The sequence below is a fragment of the Synchiropus splendidus genome, chromosome 5 (assembly GCF_027744825.2).
Source record: "Synchiropus splendidus isolate RoL2022-P1 chromosome 5, RoL_Sspl_1.0, whole genome shotgun sequence".
Classification (NCBI taxonomy): domain Eukaryota; kingdom Metazoa; phylum Chordata; class Actinopteri; order Syngnathiformes; family Callionymidae; genus Synchiropus; species Synchiropus splendidus.
The window spans coordinates 13,947,156-13,967,500 of record NC_071338.1 but is presented as its reverse complement, the minus strand read 5'-3'; the positions used below and the strand labels follow the sequence as shown (position 1 = coordinate 13,967,500).

The window sequence follows — 20,345 nt, the reverse complement described above, 5'->3', positions numbered from 1 at the left end:
CCTGCAACATTCTTGCTGAGAGGCTGCAGCATGAACCACTAGTCCATTAACAGTAAATGCATGAGAAAACATAAACAAGCGAAGGGGAGAAATTGTTTACAACTGGATGGTGGCCAGTCCTTGCTGGGCTCTTGCATAAGGTGTTGCAATGTTGCTGTTCTAAGAATGAGCTGGACAGTGTCATCTGTGCCTGCTAATATTTGTGCTCAACTCCAAAAACTTCAAGTCCGGCAATGATGTTTGATAATGGTGGGTTTAAATGAATAAGATCTGTATTTTGACATCTGTGACAGAGGTAGCACGGCAATATGCTAGTTCATTGCATGTTATTGACCAATATATGAGGATTAGTTTCAAAAAAGAAAAGAGCAGTCTTGTTATATTCATTCAAGTAACCACGATGCAAAATCACTGAAGATCATCTGCAGAATTTGTGAAGTGTATAGATAAATGGAATGCTGGATGTGAACAATTTCATGATTTTGTTTCAAGTTGCAGGAGAATGTCAGAATAGAAGACATGAAAAATAAAATGTAACATCATATTGTCTTTAGATTTAAGTAACACAGCTGTTCATTTTAATCATTTAATCTCTTCTTTTGTAAACCAAAGCAAAGTTCAGATAGAAATCCTAAATTCAGGTTCAAAGGTGACATACCTCTCACCATGCAGAGTGAAACCGCCACACACAGAAGAAGGTGATGCACGTCCATGTTGAACCAATCATCCAACTGAGCTTTCAGGAGACTTTTAGAAGCTTTTGGGTGCTTGCTGTGGGTTGGCTCCTCCCTGAAGCAAAATGCGTTTGGCCCAGATGGTTTGTGTAACTTGGCAAAGTAGGAAACACCGCAAGACCCCCCAAACTCAAATCTGTTAAAGACATCAGAAGGTTGAAGGAAAAAAGTCATGGGATCTGTCTGTTTTTCCAAAACATGGTCACTTACAAATGCAGAGCTGAAACAAAGTCTTCCTTAAGGTGTCTTCATAAAGTGAGTGAATCATCCTTGTTGTCATCCATCGTGAGTAAGATTAGGTTTTGAATCCCTAAAGACATATACTCAGACTGAACTTGAAAAATATCATCAAACACATACACTCGATCACACTCGAAGATTATTGTGACAGTCCTGCCAAGCAACTCGTATTATGCTGTACTCCAAATTAGTGCTCTGCATTTATTTTAGAAATAGAAAATACAATACCTTTTTAGCATGTGATGTCCCAATAATATGGTTGATAGTCCAACTCAAATTTGCTCAATGGAATAGCAGTGTACCGGAACACAGGTTTCAGAGCTCTCTAAGTTTGTCAAAAGATTTGGGCTCTCTTCTTAGTTGCTGTATCAAGACATCCTTAAAGTTCTAAAGCAAGCCTTTTTCCATTCTTGTTGGCATTTGCATGCTTGAATGGGTTTTCTCAAGACTGAAGATGTGAGTTGTTTTCTGTCTAGGTGAAAAAAAGTAACCTGTGAACATACACTTTCTATCTATATCTGCCTCCATGAATCCCCAGTGACTTGTGTGTGCACTAAGCGTCAGAGGCAGAAAATGACATGAACATGTGGCAGCTGTCGATGATTCTATCCAACAATGCTTTCTTTCTTCCCTGTGGTACTGTATAGTGGATCCAGCAGAAACCTCACACAGTATATATTCCCCTGTTTTTTTAGGCTGAACAACAGAGTTGTCTGGTTTCTTGGGAGCTTAAGGCAGAATTTCTTGTTCAACAATGAAAGTTATGCAGTAACTCCCACAGTCTTTGAATGTGAACCTTTGTATCATGCCAATTACAATACAATCGATTTATTCTTGAGTGTTCATCAGTAATTAAACTTTATGTAAGTCGGGTAAGACCCATGGGTCAAACTCTGGAATGCCACAGCAAAACAGGATTTCAAGCAAAGCTGATTGAAAGCAGATGTGGACACCAGGACCCCCTCTAAAACTGCAGCTTATGTAACCCACCACAAGTCATTGCAGAGTTTAGGCAAATATATTGATCTTTTGGATCTAGAAACACAGCTAACTTTTGAGTAAATCATTTACTAGACCAACTCTTCCTCATGTTATTTTACCCTCTGTCCAAGCTCACGCAGGACTTCTTCGCAGACCCCACGCATGCAATCACGTACTTGACATATTTCTAACATCGCAACACTGACCTGCCTCTGCCTGAACACAGCAGGTTGTTTTAAAGCAGTTTTGTCATCATGTCATTGATGCCTGGCAGTTTCATTCAGTTGGCATGTAGTCCAGTTGAAGTAAGCAGAGGTGTGCTTTTTGGAAGACCTCATTGGCAGTGGCTACCCGGACTCCTAGAAAGTATAAAGGCAGCCAGTAAAGGTGTGGTCTGGAACCAGAAGGGACTTAATACCATAATGTGTTGCAACATGAGCTGGTCCGTAAGTTATTATTGCAGAGAGAGAATGTTTTTGTCAACACCATATTGAGACCAAAGAATAAACTAGACTCTTTAAAATGTATTATTCTTTAATTTCTTCACTATATTTTTTACTAGTACTTGAGAAACTACAACAAGACTGACTCCAGGGTTCGCAAGTCAGGGCTAGGGCTCGCAAGTGTAGTGGGATGACTGCGTTTATTATGGAAGACAATCCAGTTCAACCATCAGCAAAACATCAAAACATTTCTGGACACAGATGCCTTTAAATACTTCCTGTTCAGCGGAGCAGTTTTGTCAGAGACAATGTTCTCCTTCTCTGTGCTCAGCCCTCTAGAGGAGGGATCTCAGACTCTGTTGACCGGTGGGCAACTACTTGATTGTCGTGACATGTCTACGTGCAGGACCGAACGGCTTCACAGCCCTTCATTTTGTATTTTTTTTTCTCTAGTGATGTAATAATAATAATATTGATCTAATCTAAATATGATCTAGTGATATTCTCCAAATCACAATGAGCAAGATTTTTGTTTTGATGACATGTGAGTGAGCTGTTTGAGTCATTGTGCTGATTAAAACCATCAGGTTGAGATGGAGGTTGTTATTCCGTCCTGTGGCAAGAAGGGAAAGAAATACGTGCCGCAGGAGATCCTGAAAAAGAGCTGCATAAACATGAGATTTGCGCGGATGAGGCAATTGTGACCCCTGAACTTGAGAGTGGTGCAAGCAAATACCAGAAAGCGGGATTCTCCCTAGACTCTGGTTTTACTCAAGGCAAAGTAGCAGCAGTCGTACTTCTCACCCTCTCCCAGATGGCCAACTACTCACCCCCTAGGGAAGAGTCAACCACCTTGCTAGAGAGGACTCATACTTGAATCCTCAACCTTGTTCATAGGGTCACAACGCAACACTTGAGGCCATACTGCAGTGACATAAATCGAGATCTGGCAACAAAGCACACATGATCAGAAAGGAAACTCCAACAATCTGATTAACCTTTTTGTTGTACCTTTTTTAACTGTAGTCCTGCTGGTGTTCATTCTTAAAAAGCAAAAATAAACAATTAAACAATGAAAACGAATACCACTATTGGTTGTTCGATGTTTTATCTTGTCCCCACAAAAATGCTTCAACAACCTCACATTATTAAATCAGGGCTTCAGATGAGTAAATTCAACGGTGGCAGTGCTAGTGTTGCTATCTAGCATCAGAAAATACTGTAAAATAATACTGTGGAAATATCAACTGTCAATTTCACAACACTGCCTGTTTCTGTCTTCATGGAAGAATCTTCATCCTGCACAGGCAGAGTCCAGTTTGTCTATATGGATGCTTGCTTTTGAAGGTTTATGAAACAATGTCTCATTCCATTCCATCACAGATCCATCCAATGTGGTCGACCTTACATCCTCCCACCTATACCATTATTTCCAGCTGAGACACTTTTTTTCCTGAAAGACCATTTGTATATACATATAAAGAAAACATGACAGTGGTTTCAGAAATATCTGCAATTTATTTTATTTTTTTTTCAAACGTAAATTATTATTCAACGCAACATCAATCTTTAGGAATGAAATGACTTGACTTGTTCATTAATTGTTTCGGCCCCCCTTCACAGTGATCCAAGACGACTTTGAACTTTCATTTCCAAATTCTCACTGAGTTTGTGCCCTGTTCAAAAGACTAATGCAATGCTAAAGAGAGGGTGTAGTTTAGTTTCCCTTACATCAAAATGATTTAAATATGTAAATAAATGTATTTGCTCTTTCTCTCTTTTGAACATTTAGAACACAGGCTGTTTTATATTTTTACAAACAAGCTATCGTCATGCAGTTTCTCCCAAACAGCCACATTTCAAGTAAGTTCCGTTTTATTTGAAACCTAGTTTGACGTTTACAGTGTGAAGCCCTGGTATTAAACCTTAAAATGTTTAATCTCTAAAAATCTGAAAATATGTGGTTAAATTTAAACTTTGGTTGCTGTGATCAACGACCAAGGCAGATGGTCACCTAGAATGCTTCAAACTGAAAAATTGGAACGTTAAATAATAGGTCTTCAAAGAGAAGATGCATTGTTTTATTGTAGACATTTCACTGTTAAGACAACGAAAACAAAAAAGTGCAATTAAGGGATTTTACTTGTTTATGTAAAATCCCTTAAGTGAAGTTAAAATTTCTATAAATCGTATACGTGTAGCCAGTATTGGATTGAATTAGATTACCTTTATTACTCTCAAAGAGTGGAAATTCGACAGAAGTTAGTACAAAAAAAACCTCATTCAGAAACCTTTCTGAAGTAAAGCATTTGTTTTGCCTGCACAACCACCTTTGTCTAGGCCATTAGAGTTAAAATGGTTAATGTGAGTAAAAATGTTTTACATTTTTGTAATGTTTATGCTGGGTTAGGATTGCTTCAGGCAATAATGTTTTAACTTTTGAGGCTGGTGGTGCCATGTCTTGGGGCTGACAGAAGAATCACAAGTGTCACCAGAATCATGAGAATTGAAAAAAACACCAGGAAAAGACGGTCAAGTACAGACGCTGCAAACTTCCACTCAGAATGGACATTCTCAGTGACCTCCTTGGCACGAAGGTGCTTGGTGATGTAACGCACTTCCTCGAGGATCTTGCCAACCTCCGGCTCCACTGTGCCCTCACCTTTGGAGATGAGATTCACGTCCTCACCCGCCTGCTCTACCTGACCACAGTCTGAAGTGGAAGGTAGAAAATAGAATTACATACAACAGGCAAGGTACAGACAGACAAGAGAGTTTGCTCCTCACCTGGATTCTTCATCTGGAACAGCCGAGCACACCACTTAAGGAGGAACTCCCGAGCCTGAAGTTTGACAGCACAAAAAATAAAAAATTACATGTTGCTCACCTGGCTGGAATAACAAGCAGCAGAACACTTCACAAGTGGTTACAATCAGCAAAAATGCAGTGTTTTCATCAGACGAAATACAGAGAGAGAAACATGATCAGCTTTGATGGCCTGCTGATACACAATGGCTCCCACAGGAGCCGGACCTCTGACATCATCACAGTTCACTCTACAGTAAATGTAATGTTCTGAGTCTGAGGAACGGCAACTTTGTCAGGAATTAGAGCTGTAGAGTTTTGTCATTTTTCTGGCTTTGATGATTCCGTTTTTAAAACTGTTTATATAGGTGGATATTTCTTTGTCAAATCAGTGACACTTACCCACTTTGGCATCTTCTTTCCTCGTGGGTCATGATGGTGTAAATGCAAGACCACCACCGTAGCAATGATTGACAGGCCAACAATGATCATTGTGGCGATCAAGTACTGAGCTGGGAAAAGGAGCATTAAGAATAAAAATTGTCACTCAAGGTCAAAACAGGTGAGCTTATTTGACTATCATCTACTCTCATTCTCCCTAGACACAAGTGTCCTCTTCCTGTCACCATTTACACAGTGCATGATGCTTGTTGGTTGTCTTTGTCGTATGGAAATGATCTCATAACATAGATCCACGTTAAAGAGCCATTGATGCCCTGCAGCAGAGTCTTGACATATATTGAAGCATGGAAAACAAACAAAATGCATGCATGGTTTTTCTGATCAACATTGAACGAAGAGACGCACGATAATTGTGAATGGGTGCACTGTCTTGTTAGGCACGTGCCTTTTAATGAATCCATTTAATTATCCATCCCCACAGACATACGATCCTCATACATAATCTTGAAGCATTTATTCATGCCACCTCACCTATTAAGGGCACAGAGTCAGATGTGGCTGGTATCACTTCTGAGACCATCAACAAAAGGACCATGAAGCAGAGCAGAACAGTCACTCCTAAGAAGAGAAGACAAACATGAAAAAAGTGGAATGAGAAAGCTGCTCGTGTTTACTTCTAAAGCAAACCGAGATGGATGTGTTGGCCGTGACAATAAATGATACATTTCCCATTTGACTCGATTGGATTGGATGTCTACAATGACAAAAGAATCCTGAGCAAAATCCCTAACCCAGTGAGATCTTTGCTCCAGAGTCCACTGGTAGCAAGAAGACCACGACAGCCAGAGTTGAGAGCAGGACGCAGGGGATGATGAGGTTGAGGCCGTAGAAGAGCGAGCGTCTGCGTAGAACCAGCGTGTAGGTCACATCAGGATAGGGGTCATTTGGACAGCATTCATAAAACACTTTTGTCATCTTCTGTGATGTCTCTGAGAAACAAAAAAGTAAAGTGCTTTTGATGAAACAGAAAGCAATTGTCACTGTGTCTCAAACTATACTTGTTTTTTCTGATGCTTTTCTATTCTTATTCTTATTACATACATTGACGGTGAGTAAGTTATACGGAATGGTCAGCAGCTCTTACCCACAAGATCCCACTCGTTGCTTTCTGTGTACTCAGACAGAAACAAGTCACCAGACTTCAATTCAATGAGCTTCCCACTGTGTGTCCAGGAGCCCAGTTTTAATTTACAGGTCTGGACATCAAAGGGGAACCAACGAACATCAACCTTGCAGACACTCTTGAAGATTGCTGGGGAGGAAACATGAAGTTATAAGGAGAATAACCACACTCACCCATGAAAGTGTGTTTGTTCAGGTTCTAAGTGGTCAACAAAGATGTGCACTTGTACACACTTTACACTCGACTCATTGAGCAATTGAGTAGAAGGAAGCGATATTACATTCATTTGAGGGATAAAATAGAAGTTAAGGAAAACAGTCTCGTAGTCAGACTTCCTCAATCAGAAAATAGTTTGTCTGGAAGAAAGAAGTGCCTTCCCATTTTAGTTTGTGATCCATATGTTCAGTTTGAGGACTGTACCTTGCTATGTTGTGTTGCTGGACTCAAAAGAACATGATCAGCTTCCCCAAGTTAAATTGAATGTGTTGCTGAACCATACCTGGTGGTAGTTGATAGCAATGTCCATTTTCAGACACCAAAATATGGACATCATGAGTGGTATCAAATCCTTCAGTACCACTGTGGACAACACAGATTTATATTAACGCACGGTTAAGTCCATGCATTTTCTCTAACACCACTCAGACTTTCACTAACTAATCAAACATGCAAATACAGCGTTGGATGAGAGCTAATAAAGTGCAGATTGTTGTTGTTAAATCAAAACTTCACCAGTCGATCTAACATTTCTTATCATGCATATGTTTCAAATGCTAAAGTCTTCAACAACTCCTTATTGGGAGCCGTTCGGGAGAAGCGCGTCTCCAGATGAGAGACTGAACCTGATTCAAGTCAGTTAGCTCAGTGTTTCACACTGTTGTGATCTTAATGAATGTGTTTTGTGTGCACGGTCACAGTGCGGCACATAGGTGAAATAGTCTCTGATTTACTCTGCAGCGATGTGTGTCTTGGCACGCCGACACGGAAGTGAAAGAGAGAAAGGAAGGACAGAGCCAAGCCGTCGGTGACAACCCTCCACCCCCTTTTTCCGATTCACCAGGAGCTCCATGTACGTTCATACATCAAAATTAACTTTCACTAACTAATCAAACATGCAAACAGGACAATGCATCGGTTCATTTGGACTGAGGAGGAAGTGGGGCTTTGGCTGCAGGTGATTTTAAGTGCACCATTATATGGAGTTGAACTTGACAGTGCCAAGCTCCTGTTTCATGTGGGAGGTGTTCCTGACAGCACCTTTCACATTCCCTCCTGACCAGTCACAACAGGGTGGGCGAGGCTGGGAGAAAACGATGTCAGCGACATAACTCAGAGGCCGGTGCTGGATAAGCATGGAAAGTGCTATATACAGTAGGTGCAGTTCAATGGTTCCCCTCCCAGCACAGTTCCAGCCACTGGAGAGACCCCCTTTTTCCTGTGTCTTTGAATAATGTAAACCCCACCCACTCATACCAGGTATGAACTGAAGGTGGAGCTTTCTGTTCATACACAAAGCCCAGAGTGACTAGTGAAAGCCTGTCTCACACCAACTTCGGTTGTGTTTTGAGACAACTCCAGAGTGTGATTTGGGCTCCACACAGCTTCCCTCCACTCAGTTAAGAGTCTAATGTCTCAGGAAAAGGTTACTTGAGAAGCCCGTCTGTGGCAAGCTTCTGTTCATGAGACGACTTCTTCATGCTATTCCCATTATTAAATTGTAAATGGTGGTTGGCCATTGTATCTGTAGCTTTAAATTTGAATTAAAAAGCTCAATGTGCCATTATTTATTTATTTATTTTATAAAGTAAGAGCCATTTACCATTTACCATTTCAGCTTCAATGAAACAAAGTGTTTTCGATGGGTGGGGCTTATGAGCTTTTTGCTTTGTGTAACGTAAATAATGTAACATAAATATTTTAAATTGGATAGTTTTGTGAAAATAGACATACTGTTGCGTTCAGTAGAAAACAGATATTTTAAAAGACACTTACATCAGTACATTAGGCCCTCTTCAAAACATGTGGAAAAACTTTGGATCTGTTGGACCTTATTCATGCCTTTTCAATGGGAGACATCAGACATCTAAGTGACGTTAACTCTCACCTGTTGTATAGCAGAATGTCTGGCCTCCAAATCTGACGGGACGGCATTCTTACAATATCGATGCCATTGTATTTCTTAGAGTCCCATTGCAGCAATGTGTCAGTCCACTCCTGAGGATGAAGGCATGTTTTCTTTCAGCAAATATTTTGTGATGTCATTTGACAGACGGAAATCAAAAGATATTTTCATTTTCAATTTAATAATTTAACAGTTCATGTGAAATAAAAACTACACCTCACCAGAGTCATCCAAGCATTTGTGGTCAGAATCTGATTTTTCTCATCCTGACAGAAAAAGAAACAAACATAAGTGCGTTGTGCTTCATTATATTGAGATATCAAGTACGGTGGTTACCCGTTTTCTCTTTTTTTTTTTTTTACTCACCCATTTAGCGGACTATTTTTTACAACTATTTTGCCACAAAAAATCAATCAATATTAGTTCAACGAATATTAATATATTTTATGAGTTACAGAGGATTTCTCTATTTGATTAGTTTGCTGATATATATATATTTATATATATATATATATATGAATATTAAGAATCTTCTTAATATCCTCTAACCAGTCTCATTTTTTTTTTCTTTTCTCCAAGTAGTAAGTGCAAAAACATATTGTACTTACCAAATCCAAAATTTGAACCAGGGTGAAGCCAATCTTAACAGTGAGAGGGTCAGAATAGTTTTTTACTGGTCTCACCAGTGGGTTGTAGTCCTTTAACAGCTCATCTCTCAGTCGGCTCTCATTTGGGTCTTGATGAGAAACTGTAATTGGAGCATGAACTTATAAGAGGTAATACTTGTTATTACTGGGGTAAATTATGACTATATTAGATTTTAGTGCTGCAACATGAGTTAGTGACGTTGGACCATGGGAGGGAACCAGAGCACTTGCAGGGAACAGCACACCAGCTCCACACAGAAAGGAAAGAAGTTTGCTCCGGACCTAAAGTCAAGCTGGAATAGAACCTGTTATGATGCTGCAACACTAACCACTACTCCACCACGCAGCTCACGCTTGAAACATTAAAAAAGACATCATCAATTACAACCAAAAATGAACACAAATACAATGGTACCTCGGTTCTCGACCACAATTCGTTCCAGACGGCTGTTCGAGAAGCCATTTGTTCAAAATCTGAAAGGATTTTTCCCATTACAATGAATGGAAAAAGAAATAATGCGTTCCAAGCCTTAAAATAGTCTTTTGTAGGAGTGAATGTAGAGTGTCTGCTGCAGGTGCGCTGTTCCTCTATGTGTGTGGCCGCTGCATGTGGGAGGGGTTGCCGAGTGAGTGAGGTCTCTCCAGAAGTGAAGAGGTGCCCGGTGCGTGTCCAGCTCTGAATGTGCGCTTCTGTGCAGTTTGGCTGTGACAAAGTCATAAACCAAGTAACGCTCTGTCCCAGACTCGCCTCATCCCTGTCCCAGCTCCAGCCCACAACAGGACATCAAACCCTGGAGTGTGCGCTCCAGCCTCGGAGGTGTGGAGAGCGATCACCTCCCCTGTGACACTCTACCACGGTCCAGTGCGGAGACAGGAAAGGATTTACACCTCAATATGAAGAAAAAACAGTCAGTAAATGTAGCTAACGGGACACGTCTGCATACAGAGGCTGCGTTATACACAATAACAAAGCGTGCCGTGGGTCAGCTGATTGTATTTTTCCAGCTTTTTTCGGGGGCCTTCAAGTTCTGGAGTTTTGTTCAAAATCCAAAGCAAAAAAATCTCTAAATTTTTGTTCGAACTCCGATTTGTTTGAATTCCGGGACGTTCAAAAACCAAGGTACCACTGTATATAATACAACTTGTTTTTGAACACTCAAGTCTGACTCCAGTATGAGACCAGTGCCTGCACATCAGTTCTAAACTTTACACAAAGCATCTGTGTTTGGAAAAAAAAAAAGCTGCAAAAGTGTTTAACATGTATGCATGTGCTCCTCCTTGCTCTGTGACGCATCCTGTTTTCGAGTAATGTTTCCTATCGAGGAGAAAGTTTCTTGAAAGCTCATCTTTGTTTATGGTTCATTCCCCAGCACAGTCTGTGCCACAGTCTGGTCTCAGCTGTACAAGCCATATACAATGTAGGATTGTCTTCAGTGTCCTGTATGTAATGAGGAGGAAGTGGGTAACTGGTTGCTTTCTACATGTTTTGCCTGAATATAGCCGCAACGGCCAAACGGAAGTCCATTGTTTAGGTTTCATTACTGTCAGAAGGACTGCACTTGGCCAATTTATAGCTCTTTCTCTATCTGTGATTGTAATTTCAAGGATGATCTTGAATATTTAAATAACCTGCATAACTGACTTTGGAGGATGGAGGATGGATGTGAGTGGAGAAAAGGTGAGAGGCAGGGGACCCCATGAACAGGTAGCCAATCTGTTGCAGAGCACATAGAGACAAACAAATGTTCATGCATAGCTAGATAGACAGACAGACAGACAGACAGACAGACAGATAGACTTTTGCAAACCAAAGCGAAGTACAGATAAAAATCCTAAATTCAGGTTCAAAGGTGACATACCTCTCACCAAGCAGAGTGAAACCGCCACACACAGAAGAAGGTGATGCACGTCCATGTTGAACCAAGCATCCAACTGAGCTTTCAGGAGACTTAGAAGGTTTTGGGCGCTTGCTTTATGGATTGGCTCCTCCCTTACGCAAGATGTTTAGTCCAGATGGTCTGTGTAACTTGGCAAACTACAAAACACACCATGGTCCCCCCACTCTCAAATCTGTTAAAAAAATCAGAGGTTTAAACGAACATAGTCATGGGATCCAGTTGTATTTCCAAGACATGGTCATGAGCAAATGTACAGCTGAAACAAAGTCATCATTAATGTATCTTCATATCATGAGTTTGTTGTCATCCATCATGAATAAGATTAGGTTTCAAATCCCTAAAAAAACAGATGATCAGACTGACCTTGACTATAGTGAGAGAAACCACAGAGGTAACACATCACAGAGATGCAGTCAGAACGTGATGTTGAACTGTCATTGACTAGATGTAACTTGCTGATAGACTCATGTTCTTGGAAAGATGCTACGTGCTGCTCGGAAAATATTTAGCAGCATGAACTCAAATGATCAAGTTGTTGTTGTCTTTTCCAACCGTCCAGAATGAAGCAACTCATCTGGTCTTCAAGATGACCGTCTCTTACCCGGATTCGAACCAGGAATTCAAGGAGTCTTTGAATCTTGGTGTGATGTTGTTTTGATGCAGTAGGCTACCTGCCAGTTTTCTGCCAAGCCTGAAGATGAAACAGAGGATAGATATTGGATTATGGTAGATCAAGTAGACCAAGTACAGTAGGTTGTATTTTATGTTTTAATAATGCTTAGCATAATAATCTATGGTCTTTGGACTGTAGCAAATATAGAGAAAAAAACTTGGCTTGGAAGTCTTTTGTTCTCATGTTCCCAGGCCTCTGTGAAATGACCTCACCTTTTGGGGAAAAGAGGCCATAAACCACTTGGGATCAACATGCATTTTAACATCTGTATCTTTTGGCAAATTTATTCAGGAATCCTAAGTGGGCTGAGGTCATTGAAAACATAAGGCCTGCAAGAATTCATGTTTCATCCCCTTGGGTTAAACCTCCTGACTTAAGGTGTGTCATTGAAATCTTCACAGAGAGCATTCTGGTCTTATAACTTATGTAAACTACTACGTTTCATTGGAGTAACTGCCATATTGATTACATCAACTAGAGTCGATGTAGTCAATATGGCAGTAAATCAATAAAGTGGCAGTACTCACTAAAGTTTTTTTTATTTTTTAAATTGAAGAAATAAGAAAATGCTGCTGTTTTCCCAATGTTTTAGCATTCTTTCAGTTGTCTTTCCATTCCTGGAAAGATCTAGAATAACTTTTGACAATAAAAATGTGCAGTGAGAGTCTTCTTGGAAGAACACAATATGCTCTAATGCTCCCAGACTGATTCTGGATAATGTGCTTAGCAAAAAAGATTTTTGGTTATCTTCTGAAAATGATAAGTTACTGAACATCACTGCTCAAACATTCATATTCATAAACATAGTATAACCTTCGTTCACACGTCACATCGCAAGAATATTCTTTTATAAATCTTGAAAAATGGACTCTCAACATTTTCAAATGTTGCTTTCAAAATGTCTCTTTCCATGCCATTTAAAAAAATTTCCATTATGTGGAGATGTCCTTCTCTTGTGAGAAGTTACAATTGATGGAACATTTTTCAGTACATTTCCTTCAAGATGTACCTAGAACACCCACTGGATTATTCACCTGAGAAGCTCTTCCTTTGTTTTCTGTTGACATTAAAGGAACAGTATATTACTATGCTTCATCAAGTGAAAAGTTTTTTTGAAGACATAAACAGAACATCCAGGGAATGTTAGCCAATCTTGTGAGACTACGCCTTGCTCAAAGGGTCAACAGAGGTCAAATAAGGACAAAATATGGACCAAACCTCAGATACTAATGACCATAATTCTACTTATAATAACCCAGAAAATGTGGATCTCCTCTGCCTGTCATGGTCTTGGATCAAATCCGAGCGTCTCCTGTGACTGGGTACCACTGGCAGAAGTCTCCTCCCTTTCCAGGCTTTCTTGTATCTGATTGGCTACATAGAGCATGGGCGGGAACAAGGATGTAAACAGGAAGTCAAATTTCATCGCCAGTCAGAACAGCGGTTGCTGTGCACATGACATAGATTTGTCCCTCTGCATTGCTTTCTTTTTACATAAGTCGTGATTCCCGAAGGAGCTAAAATGACGACCACTCGAAAACGGAAAGGAAGCGATATGACGTCAGAGGCAGCCTCGTCACTTAGGTTTGTTTGTGTGCCACATGTTGAACTAAATAAAACCAATCGTAAACAATGGAACATTGTGCAAGGAGTTAATCACATATATGTTTTATGAGACAACTAAACGTTTGTACATTCATCATTCCGTCTCACGAGAAAGGCTTCATTAAATAGCAGCAGCACACGACTCATCTTCCGGAAGTTACATACATATTTCTATCTATCTGCAACGAAATACTAGATAAACACTTTTGTGGCTTAAAAACATTTATTGCTTAATGGTGGACTTTACCTTACATGCAGAAATATGAACTGCCACGTGCAGAGGTGTGAGTGCTGAATTAAAGTAAAAGATTTAACTGAACAACGGACTTCTCTGCAGAATGTTCTGCATAGTTTGCTGTGGCCTGTTGCCATGTCTGGGAGAGCGTTAGAGCCCTCTGTGATGGAGAAGGAGTAGAACTGCACAATAATCTGTGGGCTCTCTTAAGAAACTGGTGCTAATTTAACTCTCACTTAAATGTTTCTTTGTGTTTGCTTGTTTTAATACATATTAGTAATATGAGTAATTTCTTTTAACACACAGTTATGATGACAGATAAGCAGGAATTACACAACCTTTATATTTGAAATCATTTATCACCATTTAAGATCATTTCAGAAAAGTATGAGGTATTTGTATGATGTATCTACAGTATTTTCCACACTGCATCAAGCTGAAGTCGTCATTGTCTGTTCACAGTTCACTGCGACAAAAGGGCAAAATGCCACAGAGGAAGACAAAGAAGCATTTCCATTTAGACCTGTGGCTGTGTCTCACCGTTCAAAACTGGATACTGGATTTTGGAAGACCAATTGTAATGGTTAGGCAATCGCCATTATATATCATATTGACTATAAAAATGAGCTGTGTAAATCATGTTGTTGTATATGTCTCCTGTAGATCATGCTTCCACTGGAATGGTTTCCTCTTAACAGGCCGAGTGCTGGAGATTATTTTCACATGGTGTATAATGTCATTACGCCTTTTCTGTTGCTCAAGGTTAGTGTTTTTTCACCAAAGGGGTTTTAAAAAAGAACATGTAAAATGACAGGCATGATCCATTTGGTAAGCATTAGGCATATATTAGAAGATTATTTAGTTTATTTACTTGCATGCAGTATCTATGCAGGATGTTGTGGTAGAACTGCGACCCTTGATCCCTGTGTGTGTGTCTCACTGTTCCCTTCAGTTGATTGAACGCAGTCCCAGGACGCTGCCGCGCTCTGCTGTCTTCCTCTGTGTCATTACTTTTGTCATGGGAGCGAGCATCCACTTAGTGGGAGATTCTATCAACCACCGGCTCATTTTGAGTGGCTACCAGCTCCACCTCTCCGTCAGAGAGAATCCAATCATTAAAGACCTGAAACCGGCCTCATTGGTACGTACGTAATACACACACAGTACTGCACTAATATGAGACTGTAATAAAGGTCATCTAATCTAATCTATGCATAATAATATGTATTTAATGTGTTGAAATCGCTTTGTAATAATGTGCCTTTGTTGTCATGCACTTATTTTCTGTTGCGCCCCCCCAGGAAGAAGTAAACATTTTGTGCCCCCCAACTCTCTGCCTCCTCATTAAATAGTATAATTTGTCTATACATTTATTATAAGTACACCTCTGTTTAACATTGTATACTTGTTAACATTGAAAAAAAGAAAGATATATAGATGAACTTACAATAAAGAATAACTTTATTAACATTGTTTTTTGTCTGTGAAAAGATTGTGCATCAATTTGCCTGAAAAAAAAAATAAAACGAGTGGATGTGCAATTACACTTCATTATTATACAGCAAAAAAGTATGTTCAGAGGTCACACAGCCATTAACACTCATTGTGCCTGAACAATTGACCTCCTCTTCACAGATCGACTCCTTTGAGCTGCTGTATTATTACGATGAGCATCTTGGACATTTAATGTGGTAGGTCCATATTAACACTTTCCAAATGACATCAACATCAGAGTGAAAAGTAACTTTTTTATGTGTTAAAGCGATTGTATCATCAGGGGGATCTTGTCATCTGGTTTTCTAGATTAGATTAGATAGCTGTTATTTTTCCCTCAGTGGGAAAAATTGTTTTGCTGCATAATGTACAGTAACAGCACCAGATATTGGGTCATACCTCGGTCAACCACTTGTTTTGAAAACTTGCAGTCTGTATGTCATAGAATTATTCCTGTGGTAACAAAAGAAATGGTAATACACTTTTGAGCATTCATTTCATTATTGCATGTTTTATTTTACTGTTACTGATTGGTATTTGTGATCTCATATTTTATGAAGTGGTTTTGTCTGCACGCATAGATGTTAGGACATGATGAAACAAATCCAGAATCTAGTGTGACAAATATTGATGATTGACCATCAACTCAAGTTGGGACTGTTTCATGAGTATTTCTGGCCATTGCATGGTACGATTGTAATTCATGGATGTATTATACAGTGTTCATGGATCTCTCTTGACTATAGGTACATTCCTTTCTTCCTCATCCTCTTCATTTACTTCACTGGATGTTTCACTGATGTACAAGATCGTAAGGCAGTTCCTCTGTCTGGTTGGCTGCTCCTGTGTCCCAGTGCACTCTATTACTGGTGAGTGGATTCTACTTCTCTGGATTGACTTGCTGTTCGAAAAAATGCCATGGGCTGTGCAGTAAATCTTGTCTTGAAGCATGGATGTTGATGAGAAACTTTCGGTGCAGGAGCAGCCTAAAAACTGCAAACATACAGTTAATTTCATTCTAGCTGCAATGTGGTGAGCAAGTATTTATGTTAAGCACCGAGCAAACAAACCTTTACTGGCTGAAAGTTGTCTTGCTGTAACATTCAAGAGCCACTACTTGCGTAAAAAACAAAATCACATTCCTCTATATAACAGATAATATACAAGGCTGCGTGCCGCCAACATGACCTTCTGCGCTGTCTTCTCTCAGGAAATGATGTCGTTTTTTAATGCTAATTGCAGTGGAGAGAAAGAGTATCTTGTCCTGCAGGGAATTTCAAACATCTGCGTGTCCTTGAAATACATCATTGAAACTTGCCGAAAGTGCAGCTGCTATTGTGAAATGCTTGACCCTTGGGTAATCGCAGGAATTTGAACACCATCAAGACACTGAAGACCATGGGAACTTACAGTCACTACTTGGTAAAAAAAAAAACGTGTCCGTAGCCCACTGTGGGAAGAAATACATTTTAATGCAAACAATAGAAGTTACAGTTTTTTTTCGAGCTTTTGGTGTGTGCCAGCTGTTGTGCTAAGCTTTGAAAACTACTGGGAAGATTGGAAAGTGCACCATCTCCAAATCAAGCTGCTGCTATTGAGTCATGCCAAGAACAACACAGCCAAAAGTGTTTTACTCTTGAGTAAAATAATTATTGATATAATTGGTCTTCTTTATTACATATCAATTCATTACTATTAGGTTGTTTGTAATGTAATAATCTATATTATTATTATTATTATTATTATTTTAACAGTATCTTAAGTACTTGAAAACAGAGCAAAATATTGGCAAACAGAAACATAAATAATACTGAATAAATAAAGAACAGTAATAATACCAATTTTGTTTGTACTTAAAGTTTACTTTTAATATGAATGGAAATAGTTTACTTTTGTCATAAAAATTGTAAAATATGATGACATGCAATGTTAATTATATTTATTTGGATTTACTAAATGTGTATCCAAGCAATGTAATATATCGCAAAGAAATGTATGTCAAATAAATGGTGAATGTTGAGAGGCGATTGAAATAAACACACATCATATGTGATGTCACTTGTTTAAGCCAAATCTGGTATTCCCTCTTGAAAAAGTTGCTAGATTGTCGCAGGGCACATAGAGACAAACAACCATTCACTCACACACTCATACACTACATTACCAAAAGTATTTGCTCACCTGCCTTGACTCACATATGAACTTTAGTGCCATCCCACTCCTATAGGACCCATTGGGTTCAATATGATGTGGGTCCGCCTTTTGCAGCTGTGACAGCTTCAACTCTTCTGGGAAGGCTGTCCACAAGGTTGAGGAGTGTGTTTATGGGAATTTTAGTCTTGAACTCCTGAGAGCGGCCCATTCTTTAAAAAGCGTGTTGTTCAGGTCACACACTGATGTTGGTGGAGAATATTTTGGTATCCTGAAGTATTCAAAGCTCCTTTCACTGGAACTAAGTGGCCATGCCCAACGTCTGAAAAACAACCCCACACCATAATTCCTCAACCCACCAAACCCACCAACCCTCCCACCAAATTTCACACTTGGTACAGTGCAGTGTGAAATGTACTGTTCTCCTGGCAACCTCCAAACCCAGACACGTCCATCAGATTGCCAGATGGAAAAGTGTGATCCATCACTCCAGAGAAGGCATCTCCACTGCTCTATAGTCCAGAGGCAGCTGCTTTACACCACTGCATCCGGTGCTTTGCATTGAATTTATGGCTTGGATGCAGCTGCTCGGCCATGAAAAGCCATTCCATGAAGCTCTCTGTGAACTGTACTTGGGCTCATCTGAAGGCCACATGAAGTTTGGAGCTCTGTAGCAATTGACTGTGCAGAACGACTGGACTTGTTGCACAGGTGGCATTGTATTACAGTTCCACGCTGGAATTCACTGAGCTCCTGAGAGCGGCTCTTTCTTTCACAAACGTTAGTCAAAACAGTCTGCAGGCCTCGGTGCTTGGTTTGATGCACCTGTGGCCAGGCCAAGTTATTAGGACACCTGATTCTGATCATTTGAATGGATGAGCAAATAGTTTTGGTTATATAGTGTAGCTACTTACTACCGAGTCATCCGTAACCTCAGTATATTTTTGGACTGTGGGATGAAAGCGGAGCTCCCGAGCACGGGACAGATATAAACTCCACCCATGAAGGGCCCAGGTTCAGTGCAAAACCTGCTATTAAACAATGAATGAATGTTTATTGCAGTTCTCCGATACATTACAGATAAATTAAAGACATTTCATACTTTACTCGACATGTTATATGACTGTTTTGTAACTATTATATCACTTAGCTTCTTGATTGATACACTGCATACAATTCTTTCACTGTTTCTTCTTACATGATACAGAGTTTGTAAAGGAGCAGACTAAAAGACAGTTCTAATGTCTGCCCCTCATTCCCATGTTCCCTATTTTTGGATCAGTGGCTGTGTGAAAATTGAAAAATATCATGAAATAAAAGACAATATTTTAATAAATTACATGCTTCCGTATCATAAAATGTATGATAAACGTTACGCAAAGGGTAAGTCAAAATAATATATTTCATTGTTGTTAATTCATACATTACAAGAGACCTACTTTTTTTCCATTTTCTTTAGACTACTCACAGGATGTTGGAAAGTCAGAAAGCTTTAATGCTTTCATGAATTCATCAGTGGTACATGAAAGAATGGATTAAGGCATATAAAGTTTCATATTCATTTGCAAATGCTTTATTTTAGAATGGATTTAGATGAAACTGAGTGATGGATTTCATTCATTTTCTGCTGCTTATCTCTTCACGGCTGCGGAGACTGCCACAGCCTTTTCCAGCTTCAGGAGTGAAAGGCAGGGCACCCCCTGCACATGTCGCGGTATATGCAGTACATGTGTTTGCTCTTGGTACTCTGGTTAATTGACTCATTGACACTTGACTGTAGTTTAACAATATGTCCGATACTGACGTGTGATGTTCCTCTGTTGTCCTTGCTTATCTCATATTTTATATTCCAGGTACCTTGTTACTGAAGGCCAAATCACTGATCTGTTCCTCCTGACCTTCCTGGCAATGGTTACCGTGGTGATCTATCAGCATCGTAAGGGCTTAAGTCCTGATAGCAATGGTCTGTTTTTGTTCTATAGCTTCTGCTTCACTCTGCTTCTTGTTGTGTTGTGGGTGGGCTTTCTGTGGAATGACCCTGTCCTTCGCACGAAGTACCCAGGGCTCTTATATGTTCCGGAACCGTGGTCCTTCTATACGCTACATGTCAAGGAAACCCAATGACGCATGTTTTAGTACCGCTTTGTTTTTCATGTGTGCTGTCGCCCATCTCTCACTCCTGTCAGGTATAAACCAATTGCCTTGAGACATTTAATATCACAATTTGGAGCTCTGACCTTTGCTCATGATATCAAATCCGTGCTACCATGAGTAACACCGGTGGTCAACATTCGAACAGTAGAGTAGTAACTCCACCTTCTGTCAGCAGTGGCAATTGCAAACAGAGCGGGAGCAGAGGGTTTCCAAAGAGTTAAAACCTGTAGTGTAGTGTCAAACACCTGAGACTTGGACACCATACTGTATGTGTCTGTTATAAGCCATATAGTTGTATTTAATTGAATTTCAAAGAGAGCGACCGCAATAAATCGTGATTCTCTGGTTTTTTTGTTTGTCAATAAAGGTATATTTGAATATCTTTTGATTTACAACACACTCATGATCCAAGCGCTGCAATATTTTTGTAAGGAACAAACGCGTCTGCTGTTTACAATAAAAGACAAATAAGAAAACAATGTGTCAATTATTTTCAACGCAGTTTTTATTGTAGTCATTGTGAGGCCATTAGCATCCTGTCAGCTGCTGCTACTGTCCACCGATGAAGGCGTAAACAT

At 39.8% G+C, this 20,345-nt stretch overlaps 3 protein-coding genes across 6 annotated transcripts in view; 1 reads left to right on the top strand and 2 right to left on the bottom strand.

The window, feature by feature from the left end:
• LOC128759416 (neuronal acetylcholine receptor subunit alpha-7-like) overlaps window positions 1–802 on the bottom strand; it is a 7,868-nt gene extending 7,066 nt beyond the window's left edge. Inside the window, exon 1 of one of the 2 annotated variants that reach the window (XM_053866343.1) lies at window positions 659–802. In XM_053866343.1, coding sequence (XP_053722318.1) covers window positions 659–713 — 55 coding nt within the window. In that variant the 5' untranslated portion in view covers window positions 714–802. The remainder of the gene's footprint in view (window positions 1–658) is intronic. The other variant, XM_053866344.1, reaches the window with a different exon arrangement.
• A 3,194-nt stretch (window positions 803–3,996) lies between these two features.
• Window positions 3,997–15,083, bottom strand: LOC128758699 (neuronal acetylcholine receptor subunit alpha-7-like). Of its 2 annotated transcripts, none has more exons than XM_053864926.1 (13): window positions 14,840–15,083; window positions 12,057–12,146; window positions 11,417–11,627; window positions 9,519–9,658; window positions 9,132–9,176; window positions 8,893–9,002; window positions 7,288–7,367; window positions 6,750–6,917; window positions 6,397–6,594; window positions 6,137–6,223; window positions 5,606–5,715; window positions 5,186–5,240; window positions 3,997–5,111 (listed from the first exon to the last, which is right to left on the bottom strand). In XM_053864926.1, the coding sequence occupies exons 3-13, from the start codon at window positions 11,469–11,471 to the stop codon at window positions 4,831–4,833; spliced, it is 1,329 nt and encodes a 442-aa protein (XP_053720901.1). In that variant the 5' UTR covers window positions 11,472–11,627; window positions 12,057–12,146; window positions 14,840–15,083; the 3' UTR covers window positions 3,997–4,830. The 2 variants fall into 2 exon arrangements, with proteins under 2 accessions (XP_053720901.1, XP_053720900.1); XM_053864925.1 differs by lacking the exon at window positions 14,840–15,083 and adding an exon at window positions 13,163–13,397.
• cln6a (CLN6 transmembrane ER protein a) lies at window positions 13,531–20,289 on the top strand. 2 transcript variants are annotated; one of them, XM_053864928.1, is made up of 7 exons: window positions 13,531–13,712; window positions 14,431–14,545; window positions 14,632–14,730; window positions 14,921–15,109; window positions 15,604–15,659; window positions 16,209–16,331; window positions 19,467–20,289. In XM_053864928.1, the coding sequence occupies exons 1-7, from the start codon at window positions 13,651–13,653 to the stop codon at window positions 19,735–19,737; spliced, it is 915 nt and encodes a 304-aa protein (XP_053720903.1). In that variant the 5' UTR covers window positions 13,531–13,650; the 3' UTR covers window positions 19,738–20,289. The 2 variants fall into 2 exon arrangements, with proteins under 2 accessions (XP_053720903.1, XP_053720902.1); XM_053864927.1 differs by having other exon boundaries at window positions 14,431–14,551; window positions 19,467–20,279.
• The last annotated feature ends 56 nt before the right edge of the window (window positions 20,290–20,345 follow it).